We start from the raw sequence: 18579 nt of genomic DNA on the forward strand, positions 1-18579 counted from the left end.
ATCTCTCTAGTCAGATTCGATCAGAGAGAGATTTGTCTCTTGGTGAATCTGCCTATCATCGCTAGATGTATGGCTACCTTTAAAGCGGACCTGAACTCAGAATGTCCTCTCTGCTCTAAAAGATACACAACAGCATAATAACCTTTAAACAAAGAACATTTCTTTGTTACAGCTGGTTTGAATCCTAAAATACATCTGCACTGTTTCTACTTCCTGATTCATGGAAGCAGACATATTGTTAACATACTGTGCTTTCAAATGGGCTTATATGCTTATCTGCCATAAGCAGTCATGTGACACAGGGGAGGATCAAATTACAACTAGTGATTAGATACAAATGAGGGGGGATTAGACAGGCTAAACTCTCTAAATACATACAGGGTGCATTTCTCTATGCTTTCCTTTTGTCTAGTGCAAGAGTTCAGGTCCACTCTAAGGACTTTTAAGTAAGAAAAAGATAGTCACACTGGAAAAAGACTATTATCTTCTGAGTCATTCTATATCCACCTACAAAATAAGCATTTGTAAGCACAGCCACAGAAAATGTATAACTGACTATGATAAAAAGGCTACAAGCAATCAAGAGTATTTATACTTAGCAGAGATAAGCAATTAGGCAGACTAGATCTGTGTTATTGTTTTTAAGTGCTGTCGTGCTGATATATTGAAATTAAAAAGAAAGGAAAATGTTTGTGAGGCAACTACAATAAGTGGAGTTGAAGAGGATCCATGGGGACTTGATGGGTAGGATGCTGTGAGGAAACCGTACTTACTCCCTGGTGATAAAAGACTTTTTCCAACCTAAAATGGGGAGGCAGATAGAATAAAATGAAAACAGTGATTACCCTAGAAGTTACTGAGGTCTTCAGCAAGAGGTAAACTTTTCTTTTTAAACTTTCTTCATAGACAATTTTAAAGTATACTTGAAGTCAGGAGCTCTTTTGTAAATAAAAGCTATGCTTACAAACACTATTCCACACAAACCTTTTTTTCCTACACATTTCATGCTACTATTTCCAGGAGCTATTTATCTTTTTTCCTGTCAAGTTTCTCCATGATGAGCTGACAGCATTGGCAGAGTGTTTGACCTTAAAGTGGCTCAGAGATAAACTTTTACTCATTGCATAATTGTGCCCCTTACATATAGTTTATAGGGCATTCCTCAACTCAAATACTTTTTTTTGTTTTAATACCCGAATTCCCTATAAACTAAACAAGCTTCACCCACAGCTCCTACTAGGCATTCATATAGCAAGTGCTCATGGGAGCTCAGTCTGGGGAGGAGGAGGGATTACCAGCCAGAGGTTTCAGAGGCAAGGGCGTGGAGAGGAGAGGAGGAGAGGGGAGTGGAGTTTTCACAGGCTGAGGGGTGGAGATGCAGAGCAGCTTGCTTGTGTGATAACAAGCAGAATATGGCTGCTCTCATTGTATCACAGGAAGAAATAATCATATACTGTTGAAGCTAGATTTGCTGTGTAAACTATCTAAATTTTAGATAAGATATATAGACAAGTTACTTGCTATAGTTAATTTTTCATCGCGGATCCACTTTAATCTGGCCATCTAGTGTTCAATATGAGGAGCTCAGAGGTAGAGATGACCCTTTAGAGTCTGAAGGAAATGTTAGATGTAACTCAGACACATCACCTCTGTAGGCAATTTAGTTTCCACAACTAATAAAGGCAAGATGGCAACCTCCATAAAACACTAACTATATAGGTGAGAAGGCAATATACAGTAATATTTTCACCGTGATGTTGCGCTCAGTCCTCACTCCCTTGTTAGGCTGCTGACTATACACAGAGACAAGTCCCAGTCATGATAAGGTATACACACAATAGTCGCGCCAGTTATCCGTATCAGCACTTGTAATCCACACCTGATGAGTCACAACCTACCACGTGACGAAACGCGTAGGGCGGAGCTTGGAGGACGCACGCTGTACTACCACTGATCGGAGGAGACACGGCCTGGGCATGTGAGAGGCGACCGGAGCCGGTGGCGATGTGGTATTGTGTTATGCTATTGCGCAAGAAACTTTTATGTACGCAGTTTTAATTTGGGAGCCATTGGGAGCCTATTCAAGCAGTTTTGTGCTATTAGAGATCTATTGATGTTTTTAAGGTTTTAACAGCACGGATGTTTTACTATATGCAGTACTGACAAGAATCCCTCTGGTGAGCAGGGAAAGAAAGGGGGGTGTGTGATCCCCATTCAACCCTGGTGGCAGCACTTTACTTCCTCACACAGTGTGTGTATAAGCACAAGGGCGTTACTGATGAGGCAATACTCACTATGAGAAGGATTGGCCTGCTGTGTTCTTATTTTTAAAGGGTCCTTTTGGATTACAAGTGCTGATACGGATAACTGGTGCGACTATTGTGAATATACAGTAATAAATGTATGTGATTCAGGTATTTAGACTGTGGCAGAAATAGGCCCAAGTTGAACAAAATTTAGTTCAGGTTTCCTTGAATAGCCATAGCTATTAACCCTTTCCGCTCCACTGTTAGACCTGGTCCGGCAGTGGAACATCCTCCCTATCTCCTGATATCAGACTTTGTCCGAAAAGGAGGATTATGGCTGCCCCTGGCCGCACTGCTGTCAAATCTAATCCGACACATTGTCAGTCCCCTCTGACCAAATCCGACACTTTGATCCACTCCACCACCATGCTGTGTCACTTAATCAAAATAATACATGGGCTCATTTGGGCTCCAGCTGCCTGTGGCTCTGTTGGATCTATTCTGGTATGGCGCCAACCCCTCAGATCAAAGTGTCAGACTTAGCAGGGCCGAGGCAGAGGCGAGAGAGGCTCCAGCCTCAGGGTGCAGTGTAGGAGGGAGCGCATATATCACTCAGCTATTATTCCCCTATTGTGTTTGAAGTAGAGAGAAATAAGAAAAGGGGACACATGTCAGTGACTGCAAGCCAGATAACTAGAGCTTAAGTTGTTGGGGGGGGGGGGATTGTTGGGGGCCTGGGGAGCTTCTTTGTCTAATAGCAATCAGTGTGTGACGGCTGGGGTGGGAGGCATGGAGGGGCGCACTTTGGTGTCTCAGCCTTGGGTGTTGGAGGACCTTGTCCCGGCTCTGAGACTAAGTCCAACATTTTGATCTCCCCCAGCACTATGCTGTGCTGTGTAATTACGTATTATGTCAGCCTGTGTGCATCATGGGGTGGAGTTAAAGCACACCATTCGTCACCAACCCCACCCACTTCCTTGTGAAGGAGGAAGTATATGAGAGCTGGACATGGAGCGCAGCAAACAGAGGTGGCGACCATGGTGAGTTAACACTGAGAGAGGTGATCTCTGTTTGGGTGCTGCCATAGACCGTAATATTATTACGGCTATAACGGTGCTGGGGGAAACATTGTAATTTGGGTGCTGGCAATAGCCAGAACCTGTGTTACGCCACCAGGGGGGAGGCTAGGTAATCAGTAGGGGAATATATTTGCTATATTTCCCTCCTTTGCCGTGAGTTGGGAGACACGTCTCTTGACCCCATGCAAGCACAACACCTCTGGGAACATACTTGCACAGTTAACAGCTCCTGTCGCTGCACCTATGCAGAAACATTCAGTCTCATATTGGCAGAATTTGGAACAAGGTTTCGAATTTGAAAATGCCAAATGCGCCACCACCAGATTTGACTTTGGTCACCTTTTGGGGATCAGTAGAACTTTTTTTTTGTGTGTGACAACAGCCAGTACTGCAGTGGCAGCAAGGCTGTATACTATACATCTTTCTTGTCTGATAGGGGAGCATTAACCCACCACAGGGTTCTATTAAAGGATAACTGAGAGGTATATGTAGACTGCCATATTTACTTCCTTTTAAGCAATACCAGTTACCTGGCTATCTTGCTCATCCTCTGCCTCTAATACTTTTAGCCACAGACCCTGAACAAGCATTCAGCAGATCAGATGTTTCTGATGTTATTGTCAGATATGACAAGATTAGCTGCATACCGGTACTTTTTTCTGGTGTGATTCAGACACTACTGCAGCCAGACAACTGGTACCGCTTAAAGGGAAATAAATATGGCAGCATCCTTGTACTTCTCACTTCAGTTGTTCTTTAAAAGTAAAATATTTCGAAGTGGCTTATCAAGGAGTCTATGTACAGATTAAAATCAAGCTCTACACAGGTATAGAAAACCACTTGTGTTGGAGTTGGCCTATAATTTACATTGCCCTTCCAGGACTGACCTTTAAAATAAATAGGTTCTGACACTTTAATGGAATTTTATTTTAGACTTGCATAATGCCGGCAATATAGTCCAGTATAATGGTATAAATTGCTTGTACTGTGTCATAAGCTTGCTAAGTTTAAACCATAACACAAGGGCTTTTCATGTTCCGGGTAAGGCTCTATATCGCCATATGTAATTGGATGCTCTCCGAGGATAATCAGACTAACAAGGCATTTTTCTATTTTCTGCAGGTTTTTACAGGAATCTTTACAGCAGAAATGGTTTTTAAGCTGATTGCCCTAGATCCATACTATTATTTCCAGGAAGGTTGGAACATTTTCGATGGTATCATCGTGAGTCTCAGTTTGATGGAGTTGGGTCTGGCCAACGTGGAGGGACTGTCAGTGCTCAGGTCATTCAGATTGGTAAGTACAGTATTTTATAGAATATTTTTAATGTCTTTGTCTGGGCACATTTTTTTTTTTTTTTACACATGCATTTAATAGATTGTTACTTCAAATTAATCATGCTTAAAGAAAATCCAAGCCAGTAACTAAACAAAAAAAAGCATATTACCTGATCGGAGGGGCTGGGCGGATAAGGTAGAGCCCCATACCAGTGCTGCTTTCCCCAGATTTCCTTTGGTTTAGTCTCTAGTATAAAAAAAAAAGGCAGCGACCCCGGAGTCACAACGCTTCAGACGCAGCTCTGTGCTCTCCTTCGAGAGAGTGGAAAGGGAAGGGCAGAATTGTAAGAGAGACAGTGAAAAGGCTCTGATAGGTGGGGAAGGGGGTTACGCAGGAATGCCTCTCCTGCAAAGCACGCCCCTTCCCCATTAGTCTACCGATAAACTAGTTGTCGGTAGATTTGGGGGAAAGGGGTAGCACAAGTGAGGTGGTTTACCTCAATGACGACAAATTCATATATGAAATTAACAATTTTTTATAAACACTAGACAATGCATTTCATGGGTTATTGACAATTTCCTAATTCCAAATACAGTGGCTAAAAACATCAAAGGAGAGGCACTCAGTGAAATGTTTTTAGGCAATGTTTGTATAGATTATTTAGGTGTGATAAATAGTAATAAAGTTATTGCCAGATGAATGGAAGCAGTGATGAAAAGTGAAAATTGCTCTGATTTTTAAGGGGGGAAAAAAAACCTTAGAGGTGAAGTGTCTAAATAAATACCATTTATAATATGTTGTGTGCATATATTCTTACTTTTATTTATCTATTGTGGAGTGAGTAGGTTGCTCTAAGTACTGCAGCAGCTGGTTGAAACATTGTTAAATTCTGTTTAAAGAGGAATATTTTATAAAGATCTCTCTTGGAGCTAAAATACAAGTATATCGTTTTTTTTTCCTTTTGCGCCACCTGCTGAACACTTGTTTGTGTAGTAGGCCAGTTTGATCAACCATTGGTGCACCAGTGAAAATACAAACATCTCAGCTGAAACCTGAAAAAATACAAAGAAATATCTTATAGACTCCTCAAAAGTAAAAAGTAACTTTTTTATATACTTTCTATAGCTCCGAGTGTTCAAATTGGCAAAATCATGGCCAACCCTCAACATGTTGATCAAGATCATCGGTAATTCCGTGGGCGCTCTGGGAAACCTGACCTTGGTATTGGCCATCATCGTGTTCATTTTTGCTGTGGTCGGGATGCAGCTCTTTGGCAAAAGCTACAAGGAATGCGTCTGTAAGATTTCACAGGACTGTGAGCTTCCACGCTGGCACATGAATGACTTCTTCCATTCCTTCCTGATTGTCTTCCGAGTACTGTGCGGAGAGTGGATCGAGACCATGTGGGACTGTATGGAAGTTGCTGGACAATCAATGTGCCTTTTGGTCTTTATGTTGGTGATGGTGATTGGAAACCTTGTGGTGAGTACAGGAAATTATATAAAATAAATTCAAACTATATAAATAAATGATAGCCACAGGAGTCAGCAGTCAGAGTACCGCTCAATTCATCTCCATAGTATGCGAATATACAAATTTGACAGGTAGGGCCTGATATAATTTAGTTTTATGAGTACTAAGCAAGCTTCTAAATAAATCTAGACTGTCCAAAACCTTTTTCTAATTAACAGAATGGTAATTGATCGTTATAGGTATGCAGATATTTTATTATAACGGATGTGTTACGCGTAATGGGCCCTATCCGATTCACTTTTTTCCCCAAGTTTTCTCTTAGGAGATAATTTGTCATCTTCTGTTTTAAAAAAAACTTTTTAGCACTGTGCAATTTAAACAGTCACAAAAAGTAGGTGAAAAACGTCTATTCAAAAACATTCTGAATATTTTTTGCTTGCTGATAAGATTGCCGATTAGATGTGAAAATATTACCTATGAGAACAACTAGAAGAAAAAGTGAATAGGATCAGGCCCATTGAATCTAATAAGCCCTATAAAATGGTGTACCTAAAATTACAGGATGCCGAAGATCTTGCAATGCCACAAAATTCTTAAATACTACAGCCATCTGCTTCTTCTTCCACTCCCTGTTTCATATGACCTGATCCGTGCTGGCCAAATAGCAATGATCCTGCAGTCTACACCAATTATGCATGTGTGGTGTGCGAGCGCGAAGGTCCCTCAGGGTGATCCACCACCCCTGTCGAGAACCGTGAAAGCAGATATGCTCCGAGCTCAACCGCAATTATGGATTCATTCATTTTATTTTGGAGTGTACATAATGCAGACAAGCACACGCTTGTCTGCATTATGTACACTGCATAATAAAAGCAATTCATCAGTAATTGTGGTTGAATTTGGAGCATATCTGCTTTCACTGATCTGTGCAGGTGCAGGATTTACTTAGTGGTCACCCCAGAGAAGAGGAATGGCCTTACCCAAGATCTCAGTGAAAGAAGAAAGGGACCAAAAGATTGTCTTCTCATGGAAAATGGACGACATAGACAACAATTATGGGTTAAAATTATATAGGTCTGACACGCGCTAATTCAATAAAATCCTCTTTATTCCTATAAAACTAATCAATTAGAAAAATGCAACAAAAAGTACATATCCCCAATCCACTCATCCACTTCACGCCACCTCTACATACACACCACTGAAGGGCCCTTCTGAAAAATGTAAAAAAGGGGTTGTAAAAAATTAGGGATATAGTGCTTCCCAATAGGTTAGGATTCCGCCCCAACAATTTCCTATATGGATCTAAATGAGGCCTTATATTGGTTAGAAGTCTGTTATATAATCCACATACCACTCCTGGAGATTCTGTCGTCAGCCGGGAACGTCAAGACTCAAAGAAGACCTCTGGACCTTGATGCATAGGTAACCGCTGCGCGCTTTTGATAGTCTATCAAAATCCTCCTGAAGAAGGCCAACATATATTGGCAGAAATGCGTTGAGGTTTCTATCTTCTGTATACAAAGTTGGTGACGGAGACCGTGGACAGGGTATACCGCGGAAGCGCGCAGCGGCTACCTATGCATCAAGGTCCAGAGGTCTTCTTTGAGTGGTGACGTCACCCGAAAAGTAAAACCAACACGTACATGAGTTACGCTGAGCGGAAGTGCAGTGGGCGAAGCTCTGTATCTTCCAAGCGGAAGTGACGCATGCTGCACTAGGAGGCGAGCGTGGAGTGCACCGAGAGAGCTGCATGACAGCGGATGTTCCCGGCTGACGACAGAATCGCCAGGAGTGGTATGTGGATTATATAAGGATCCGTACAACGAACTATCATATAAACAACCCCCTGTTATGCAACTGGAGTAACCTATATCTGTAATTGGAACACGGGACAATTTGGAGGAGGTTCAATAAAACGGACTTCTAACCAATATAAGGCCTCATTTAGATCCATATAGGAAATTGTTGGGGCAGGATCCTAACCTATTGGGAAGCACTATATCCCTAATTTTTTACAACCCCTTTTTTTTTACATTTTTCAGAAGGGCCCTTCAGTGGTGTGTATGTAGAGGTGACGTGAAGTGGATAAGTGGATTGGGGATATGTACTTTTTGTTGCATTTTTCTAATTGATTAGTTTTATAGGAATAAAGAGGATTTTATTGAATTAGCGCGTGTCAGACCTATATAATTTTAACTGTTTTGCACAATTTGAGGGTTTGAGGGATCCCTCTGTCGTACACGCTGCTTTAATTATTGGAGAATCCCTCTAGCGCATGGTAGTAACTAATACTAACAATTATGGGTTACTTTTTAGTAAAGGTGTCTCTTAAATGTAAGCATTTTACATTACTCTTACAGCTACTCTTTATTCTGGTTGTTGACTGCATGAAACCATTGTGTTCACACCAGTTGGACTTACTGCAGCTTAGCCTTGTATCATATTCCTACTTGCATTCCGATGTCCACTCCTGCATTTTAATCTACTTTCACAGATGGGCAGTTGTATAATTCTGACCCTTGCTCTTAAGATGCAACTACTGTGAAGTCTTATCTATCACGGGAAAGCAGTTAATTGGAGCACAATCTGCATATGAGAATAGAGAGTTCCAATGATTGCTCTGGCCACACTCTGTTTCCAGCTTAATTATGGTACAATTAACTGCTCTTCCCATTTATGTAAGACTTTACAGTTACAGCCGTTTTAGAGCAAAGGTCAGCTTATTACGTGGGCCCTTCTTTGATAGTTTCACTTAAACAAAGTAGATGATCAGAGAATAAAAGGATGGCAAGGATGCCATAATAGTTTAAACTCTACAATCATACAGTGATTAATAGTGGTCCATTAAAGCGGAATGAAACCCAGCATTTCTTCTTTGCTCTAAAAGATTATTTACAGCATATTATATACTACCACCTTTTTTTTTTACTAGAACAGCACTAGTTAAACACAGGACTTACAAGCTCCCTGCAGGGAAAGCTGGGCACATCCGAACTGGAGATAATGTTATCTTGTGTTTACAGTCCTCACTTGATACAATTAAGTAAACACTTCTCTAACTGTGCAGACTCTCCTGAACACAGACAGACACTCAGAAAGCATTTCTGCGTACATTACAAGATGAATAAACCAGTTATGAATAAAATGCAAAAGCAACTCTCAAAGCAAAAAAAAAATTACTTTGGGAACTTGTAATTTCTAAATGAATGAGCTACAGCTTCTTTGTTAGTAGTTTGACTTCTGTTGAGATTTGGCTGGTCTTTGAACTCATTTTGGAACTCTGTCTGCCCTCACCTCAGCTTGTTTACCCAATGACAATGTTTCACTGCCTATCCTTGTCCTTAGGTGTGTTTCTTGCCTTTGTGTATCCACTGCCCATCCTGACCTTCAGCCAGTTCCTGACTATGATACTGCCAGACTGCCTGTGCTCCTGCCTTTCCCTTAGTCTGAGGAACTTCTGTTCTTACCATCATTGAAGGGAAATCCCATAAGCCATGACCTGGTGGCTACAAGGTAGTGAAGTGGTCCATAACCCACTAGGGTGCTGGTGAAGACCTATAGCCACCTATATGCTACACCTTGGAAGTGCCCACACCAACCACTGATGCCAGCATCAACTGTCATCAAAATCATAATAGGCATTTTCTCCACTTATAGATGGCCACTAACTAAATATTGCACCTGCACAGATCAGGTCTTATAAAAGTCCTGAAGAATAAGGAGTGGCACCAAGTACAGTACACCATTCTATACAGCAAGAAAAATGAGTCCATACAATTGAAAGCCTTAATGATACATTACGACGTGTTTTACGGGACGTAGCCACTTCCTCCGGTGCATTGTCAGTTATCTGACCTTAGCCAGAATGTGTGCCTCTGTCTATGGCTTTGTGTTCCCCCACTCCACATTTGTAAATAATGGCCATGAATCTGAATATGTTTAATTTGCTAAATTAAAAAATATGTATTTTTATTAAGATGCAAAAAAACAGCCTTTAGGTAACGGTCGCCCTTATAACATGCATTATATGTACTATTTCAAAGCTGACCTAAGTATAAAAGTGTCAAGGGTTTGGTTCAGCCTTAACAGAAGACGTTAACAACTCATCTCTTTATGCACTGCTTAGGTTTTGAATCTGTTCCTGGCCTTGTTGCTGAGCTCATTTAGTTCCGACAACCTTACAGCGACTGATGATGACAATGAGATGAACAATCTTCAGATTGCGGTGGGAAGGATACAAAGGGGAATAGATTTTGTAAAGAAAACAATGCGAGAATGCATCTTAAAGGCCTTTGTTAAAAAGCAGAAGTCTCTTGATGAAATCAAACCACTGGAGGAGCTGCACAACCGGAAGGAAAGCTGTCTCTATAATCATAATAACGCTGTCGATATTAATAAAGACCTAGATTATCACAAAGGTGGCAATGGAACTACCAGCGGAGTAGGCAGCAGCGTGGAGAAGTACATTATCGATGAGAGTGATTATATGTCCTTCATACACAACCCCAGCCTCACTGTGACTGTCCCAATCGCTGTCGGAGAATCTGACTTTGAAAATCTCAATACAGAGGACTTCACCAGTGAATCCGACCTGGAAGAAAGTAAAGAGGTATGCTTTATTTTTTTTTATTGTTATTTTTATTAACATTTTCAGGTTCTTGGAACTATCTAAATTGTATATCCTTTTTTTTTTTAAACTAAAAAAAATAAACTAAAAACTGATGGTAGCGAGTAGAGTTGATGAATTGAAAAAAGTGGATCCTTGTAACTTCAGTTCAGTTATCTCACCGCAAACGTTTCTGCTGTGGGTCCTGTTTCACCATTTATGTTAAAATTTGACTTTTAACATTTCAGACATCTAAAAATGTAAGTTTAAGCGTTAACTTTCTGTAATCATTACTGTTGTAGACTAAATACAATTGGAATCAACTTATATTCAATACCAGAGAAGACAAAGGAGTTGGAATGATTAAATGAAACCCAATGCTGGTTAGCTTCATATAGAAAGGAAATGGTTATAACCTTTTTGTGAATGTTATTGCTGTCTTTGCTTAGTTGGGGAGGCCCTTTCTTATTTTCTGCTGAGAAGGATTAAGAAGAAATGGGGCCCAAGGCAAGGTAATAGTTTTAGTCCCCATGATAGTCTTTCTGGTAATCTAAGGTGGGAGATGGGTCAAAAAAGATAGCAACCAGGTCCCTTGACACCTACTTGGCCCAGGCACCTGCTCTGGGTGAGACCACAGACCCCAGGATTTTGCCGGGAAAGTGAAGAACAGTAATAAACACATTTCAGAAATTCTAACTCTTCCCTTACTGAAGAAAGCTTTATTTTCTAACTGCTCTCTATGTTGCCATTGAAGAGATTTGCTCTACATCCTGTCTGAACAGGAAAAAAAACTTGACATTAAAAACCTCAAAAGAGGTTTTGAACATTTCCAGTCTATCATACTGTAGACTAAAATAAAAGTTGTGAGATAAGGAAAAGATGTGAGACTGGCACTCGAGTAGTTCACTGGTTAGACAGCTGGATCCTGGTTAGAAATACACCATGCTCACCATCTCATACACAGTTCGATATAAACTGGATTAGAAGAAAAGTAGATCGGCACCGGTTGCAATAATCCAGTTTTACTTTAATCCAACAAGGTACAGGTTACATATAGGAGTTGAAAGGGCCGGCCTGACAGCCGTTTTGCAGGTCTCCCTGCTTCTTCAGAGGCCAAAAATAAGCCTTTGAAATAGCAGGGAGACCTCCGAAACAGCTGTTAGGCTGGCCCTTTCAACTCCTATATGTAACCTGTACCTTGTTGGAATAAAGTAAAACTGGATTATTGCAACCGGTGACCAATCTACTTTTCTTCTAATCCAATTTAGACTAAAATAAAAGTTTGCATGGAAATGGGTGTTCACTATTCACTATACTCCATTTGCATTTTGACAAATGACCTTGCCCGCTCCATGCATTGTCCAGAGCAGTAATCTAATAACGTTGCATTCCTCTTGATAATTTTTTAATTTTCTCTACAATATAAGAATTTTCTTGCCTGCTCGTGGCTTACACAGTATATTATTGATGCAGCAAAAAAATATCTCCTGGGAGAAAACTTAAAGCGGATCCGAGATGAAAAACTAACTAGAACAAGTAACTTGTCTATATATCTTATCTAAAGTTTAGAGTTTTAAAACAAAAACAAAAAAGCATTTGGCTTGAGGAATGCCCTACAAACAATAGGAAAAGAACACAATTATGCAATGAGTAAAAGTTCATCTCGGATCCACTTTAAGGTGGCCACACAACATACAATTTTTTAAATATCTGTTGAATTCAAAAATTGCAATCAATTGTTCTGACTGATTGTAACATTTCAAAAATATGACAAATGTACCACACACATATGTTAAATTTTTTGGGCAATTATTTTAAAATTGATTGCAAAAACTGCTAGGGTGTGAATATTAATAAATCTAACAATCTAACACACACCATACAATCTTTAGTTAAATTAAAGAAACATTTCCAGCATTCCGGATCGATAAAAACGGGAAATCCGATTGGATTTTTCAGTCGATTGAAAAAAAAAACCTTTCCTTTTTTTGGGAACATCCTATCATATTTATTGAATTGCTGTAAAATCGGGTCATTTTATTGTATCGTGTGTAGCCAGCTTTAGGAGAAAAGCTAATTCAATAAGAGCCATTGATGGCTTTCCACAGACTGCTGCAAAAATAAAATGAGTCTGACCTGCATGTCAGCCATTTTGCAGGATTTGAGAGGACAAGTGGACAATCCTTTGTTCTGTCTATTGTGGTCATTCAAACATTCCACATATGTATCTTGTGGATAGCCTTGTTGTTGAAATAAGGAGTTGTTGTGTGTCATAAACATACGCTTTTGCTTAATGATGTTGATTCCAAAGAGGAGCAGACAAGGTGAATAATGGCACAGTAACAATTTTCTGAGCAACTGCTCCCATTTACTATTGTATTTTTATGTGTCTGAACTTTCATAATGTAGCAGAGGGGTCCGACTTTATATCGGGGACCCTTTCCTGTCCTTACCCTTTTTCATGCACTTTCAAAATCTTTAGCAGGCCTGCATTTTGAAGAAGCAGCATAGGCCTAGGCATAGAGAGGCTGATTCTGCCCTTGTTTTGTAATTTTATGATGCAAAGTTCTCTACAATACTATAAGATAACAAGGAAGGACTGATGCACAGGAGCGTAACTATGGGGGAGCAGCCTCTACAACTGCAGGGGGGGGGGGGGGGCAGAGCTGTGTGGGCCCCAAAATACTACCTTCTCTCCCTGCAATTCAGGACTTTTTCAGATTAGGTAGTGTTGTTGCCACCCATGTTATGGATGTGGGAATTATGATAGTCACACTTGTTATATGAGCCCTGGGAGATGTCCCTTTTGTCACCAGAAGGGATGGGGTGTAAATGTTGGCTGGTATCATCAAAGTTTTGCAGGTGGGGCGCACAACTTGTTAGGAGGATGTTGATGCATTTTCTATGAAATATGCGGAAACCCACCTAAAGCTGCCAAGAGCAATATTGCTTACTCTGCATCTTCCAAATGTCTGAACTCTGCAATATTCCTAATTCCCACTCTTGGTGCTATTTGATTAATCTGGAGAGGAGAGGAATGTGTCTTTAGCTCTCAGGCCTAGTGCACACCAGAGCGGTTCTACTGCGGTTTGAGATCCGCTTGCGGGTGCGGATCCGCTAGGGTAATGTATTTCAATGGGCTGGTGCACACCAGAGCGGGAGGCGTTTTGCAGAAACGCATACTCCCGGACTGCTACAGATTTTGGATTGCGGATGCGTTTCTGCCTCAATGTTAAGTATAGGAAAAACGCAAACCGCTCTGAAAAACGGCACTTCAGAGCGGTTTGCCCAAGCGTTTTTTGTTACAGTAGCTGTTCAGTAACAGCTTTACTGTAACAATACATGAAATCTACTACACTAAAACCGCTACACAAAACCGCAAAATGCTAGCTGAAACGCTACAGAAAAATAAGAAAAAGCGTTTCAAAATCTGCTAGCATTTTGCGGATCTGCTAGTGGTTTCTGGTGTGCACCAGGCCTTAGAGCTTGTTCACACTATGAGCGTTTGCACGTTTTTTTTTTAAGCACTGCGCTTCAGAAATCACAGGTTTTTTTAAGCGCTTCAGAAATCGCCCTAAAAGCACTAGTGCAATGATTCTCTATGAGAGTGTTCACATATAAGCGGTTCGATTGCGATCCGCTTACAAAAGCGCTGCCTGTACCATTTTTTGAGCGCTTTGGCTCACTGGGAGGTATAGGGAAATCACTAAGCGCTTGAAAAAGTATAGCGATTTCCCAATATGCAATTCACTTTTTCTCCTGAGTTATCTCCTTGGAGATAATTTTCATTTTTTCTTTAAAATAACTTTGATCAATTTTACAATTGAAAAGCTACTTAAAGTTACTCAGAGCTGGCATTATTAAAAAGATTTTATACATACGTGGGGTTTCCTCCAGCCCCATCTGCCTGGATCGCTCCCACGTCGCAGTCCTCCGCTTCCCACAGCTACGAGAACCGTGTCCCGTCACTGACGTCATCGGAGCCAGGCTACGCAAGAGGAGTGCGCCCTCTATGTATCTCTCCAGCGGCTGCTGGAGAGATACACAAACAACGCACTTCTCTTTACTAGACTGAAAAAGTACCTAAAAGTTGTTTAAAAAGTACTATAAAAATGTTGTTAAGTATTTTCGTGCTTGGTGGTGGCATAAAAGGCATTTTATCTCAAGGTGTGAAAATTTCACCTAGTAGAAAACTCAGGAGAAAAAGTCAGTTGCATATGGGCCAAGGGGCCATATCCAATTCACTTTTTCACCTGACTTTTCTCCCAGGAGATAATTTTTCATCTTTGATTAAAATAACTTTTCAGCACTTTTCAACTATAAAAGTACCAAAAATTAAGTGAAAAGGTACTATCAAAATTATTTTGAGTATTTTCTTGTTTTCTGGTGGCTTAAAAGGCATTTTATTGACAAGTTTAAAAATATCACCTAGGAGAAAACTCAGGTGAAAAATTGAATTGCATATGGCCCAAGAGGTTTGAAAATATCACATTGAAGAAAACTGACCCTTGTCCCATATGCAATTAACTTTTTCTCCTATGTTTTCTCCTAGGAGATCATTTATTATATTATATTTAAAATAACTTTTTGGCATTTTGCAATTGAAAAAATAACCAACAATTTGAAAAAGTACTATTAAAAATATTTTGCATGTTTTCCTGCTTGTTGGTGGTTTAAAAGGCATTTTATTGACAAGTTTGAAAAATATCATCAAGGAGGAAACTGAGAAAAAGTGATTTGCCTCTGGGCACTGGGCCCATAAGCAACTAACCTTTTCACCTGAGTTTTCTACTAGGTGATATTTTCAGAAATTGTAAATAAAGTGCCTTTTAAACCACTAGCAAGTGAGAAAATACTTAAAATAATTTTGACAGTACCTTTGCGCATACTTTTTGGTACTCTTTCAATTTTAAGTGCTGAAAATTGTTTTAAAATACAAGATTAAAAATGATCTCTTGAGAGGAAACTCAGGAGAAAAAGTTAATTGCGTATGGGCCCTTGTCAATAACAATCATTAAATACTCAGAATAATTCTGACACTACTTTTCCTTCTGCTTATGGTACTTTTTTCATTTGGAAAGTGCTGAAAAATAATTTTAAATAGAAGATTAAAAATTATCACCTAGGAGAAAACAGAGAAAAAAGGAATTGCATATGGGCCATCCTGTCTTAGCCCATAGCACACACGTTAGTGCGCCTGTAACGCTCCCCCAACGCACAGCAATGTAACACAAGTGGGCTGTTCACACAGCCCACGTTGCGTTACATGTAATGCTGCACGTTCTGTGCAAAGTGCAGCATGCTACGGCGTTGCACATGCGCAGTGGGGGGCGGAGAGGAGGCGGGGAGAGCCAGCTACAGTAGCCGCGCACATGGCTACTTAATATTCACTGCACTGGCGGGCGCTGATTGGCCGGTGGGACCACGTGATGCGGAGTGTCTCGCTCCGCATCACGTGGTCCCGCTGGCCAATCAGCGCCACTCTGGGAGACATTATAGGACTCGAGCCGCCTAACGCGGCTCACTCTACCGTCGGCTCTTGCAGCACCATACGTTGTGTTAGGTGCACGTTATGCGACCTTAACGTGCCACCTAATGCAACGTCTTGGTGTGCAAGAAGCCTAAGTGTGGCTAGTCTTCAAACTCATTGACTCTGGACTTTGGTAAATTAATAGTTTACATGCATCTTAAACAACTTTCAATAGACATATATAATATATCACTTGTTCTTACACTAAAATATAACACTACTGGAAAATACTGTGTAGTTATTCATTAAAATATCCACCTTTCAATATCTAAACGTTGGCCCAATACTTTTATTCTATAAATAATGCAACAAATAATGATGTTACCAATAAAGCAAAATATGTATAGATTGTATACTTTACAAGCTGTTTTGTTTCAGGATACTGGCCATCCGTATGTGTTTATCTAGAGAACCTGATCAACAATTTTCCAGGAGAAATTAATATTTATTTACGTAGATTCTCATTATGTATTACAAACATTAATTGTATATGGAATGTTTTTATTATATTTGGAATACTACTGTACTGAAAAATTAGCATTGTAAAGTTGTATAATACGTTCTTGATAAGTAAACAAGTATCACATTGGATTAGTTGTAGAAATTTTACTCACTAACAACTGTTTTGCTTTAACAAACATTGTTTTAAATGTGCTGTCTTAAAAAAGAAAATGAAAAGGTTCTGTTTTTGTTAATTTTTGAGATTATTGGCGATTGAAACTTATGGATCGATGACTATTGCAGATGTTAGTTTATCATGTATCCCCAGTTCCCATGAGGGTGCTTCATAATACAGACTAATCATTATTTCTGCTTAATGTATTTTACAGCAAATCTGAAGCGAAAATAAACTTATGAGATAGTGAATTGTATGTGTAGTACAGATAACAAATAGAACATTAGTATCGAAGAAAAAAAAGTCTCATGTTGTTTTCCAGTACAGGAAGAGTTAAAACACTTGAGTTATCTATACAAAAGAGCTTCTCTGAGCTATTTGACCAACTTGGTGGAACTCAGTCCTGTTTTCTAAATAGCTTGAACAGCCAAGAAACAGTGAAAGACAGCTTGAGTTAAGGTTCTCCGGCAGAAAAGTTAAAAGGTCATTATCTCTGCTTTGTATAACAACGTAAAATGTAGAGTGTGGTTTCTAAACTGCAAATATGACAGAATGATATAATGTTATAAATAAAATTATATAACTGAAAATAAAAATATGAGACACTTTTCTTTGCTTCTAATGTTCTATCAATTATCCATGCTACACATACATTTCATTATCTCGTAAGTTTATTTTCGCTTTAGTGTCACTTTAAGAAGGCTAGGGGTGCTGTTAATTTTATCTTTTTTTTTTTTTTTTGCTTGCACTTATTTTTACTTCTCACAGGCTTAATATCAAGCAGAAGTAATCGAGAAAGCAACTCTGGTGCTTTTAAACAAGGCAGAGCAACGTGTCTCCACTTTAAATAAGGTTACATGAAATAATATCTGATTACAATTAATTTTGATTGGCTTGCATGCAATCAGCTGTGTCCCTTGCCTGTCCATTGCAATCCAATACAAAACATGCACAGCTATTAGGCTTAGGCTGAGTCGTGGGACTCACTTCACAGCATGGTCTGCCCAAACTGGACAATGACAGTATTCTACTAAATAGAGATTATGCTTTATGTTACTTTTATTATTATTATTTTTGATTCTTCCTCCGCATTTGTTGCATGCCCTGAAACCTATACTGCTTTAAGATCACAAATGTCAAATGTAAAAGGTGCATGCACCATCTGAATGTGGAGTATTCTATCAACTAATAAGAATGATTTTTCTATATGTGTGTTCATTGTAAATTAATACAGTCCTGCTTTGAATTTGGATGTGTGATTGGTTGTACGGTTGTATTCTCGATTGACACTTTAATTCAAGGTTAGGATTGCGGGTTTTTCCTGTTGATTACAATACATATTATTATTAATTACTAAAGTGTAATTTCAGGTTGTTAAAAGTGATACTTAACTTAAAGTGGACCTGAACTCTTTCACGGGACAGAAGGAAAACACAGAGAAATGCACCCTGTGTGTACTTAGAGAGTTTAGCCTGTCTAATTCCCCCTCATCTGTGACTAGTCACAAGTTGTAATTTTATATCTCCCTGTGTCAGCTGACTGCCACGGCAGATTAGCTCATTTGAAAGCACAGGATGTTAACAATATGTCTGTTTCCATGAAAACAGGAAGTAGAAACATTGCAGATTTCTTGCAGGATTTGTATCAGCTGTAATAAAGAAATGTTTTTCTTTTAAGGTTATTGTGCTGTTGCGTATCTTTTAGAGCAAAAAAGGAAGTTCTGAGTTCAGGTCTGCTTTATATAAAAA

At 39.6% G+C, this 18579-nt stretch overlaps 1 protein-coding gene across 5 annotated transcripts in view; it reads left to right on the plus strand.

Annotated features, from left to right (window-relative positions):
- Positions 1-18579, plus strand: part of LOC137524995 (sodium channel protein type 2 subunit alpha-like) — a 351655-nt gene that overhangs the window by 234479 nt on the left and 98597 nt on the right. For all 5 annotated transcript variants that reach the window (XM_068245607.1, XM_068245605.1, XM_068245608.1 and 2 more), the window contains 3 exons: positions 4448-4621; positions 5729-6085; positions 10206-10688. In XM_068245607.1, coding sequence (XP_068101708.1) covers positions 4448-4621; positions 5729-6085; positions 10206-10688 — 1014 coding nt within the window. The remainder of the gene's footprint in view (positions 1-4447; positions 4622-5728; positions 6086-10205; positions 10689-18579) is intronic.

Source organism: Hyperolius riggenbachi, chromosome 7 (assembly GCF_040937935.1).
Source record: "Hyperolius riggenbachi isolate aHypRig1 chromosome 7, aHypRig1.pri, whole genome shotgun sequence".
In the NCBI taxonomy this organism is placed as follows: domain Eukaryota; kingdom Metazoa; phylum Chordata; class Amphibia; order Anura; family Hyperoliidae; genus Hyperolius; species Hyperolius riggenbachi.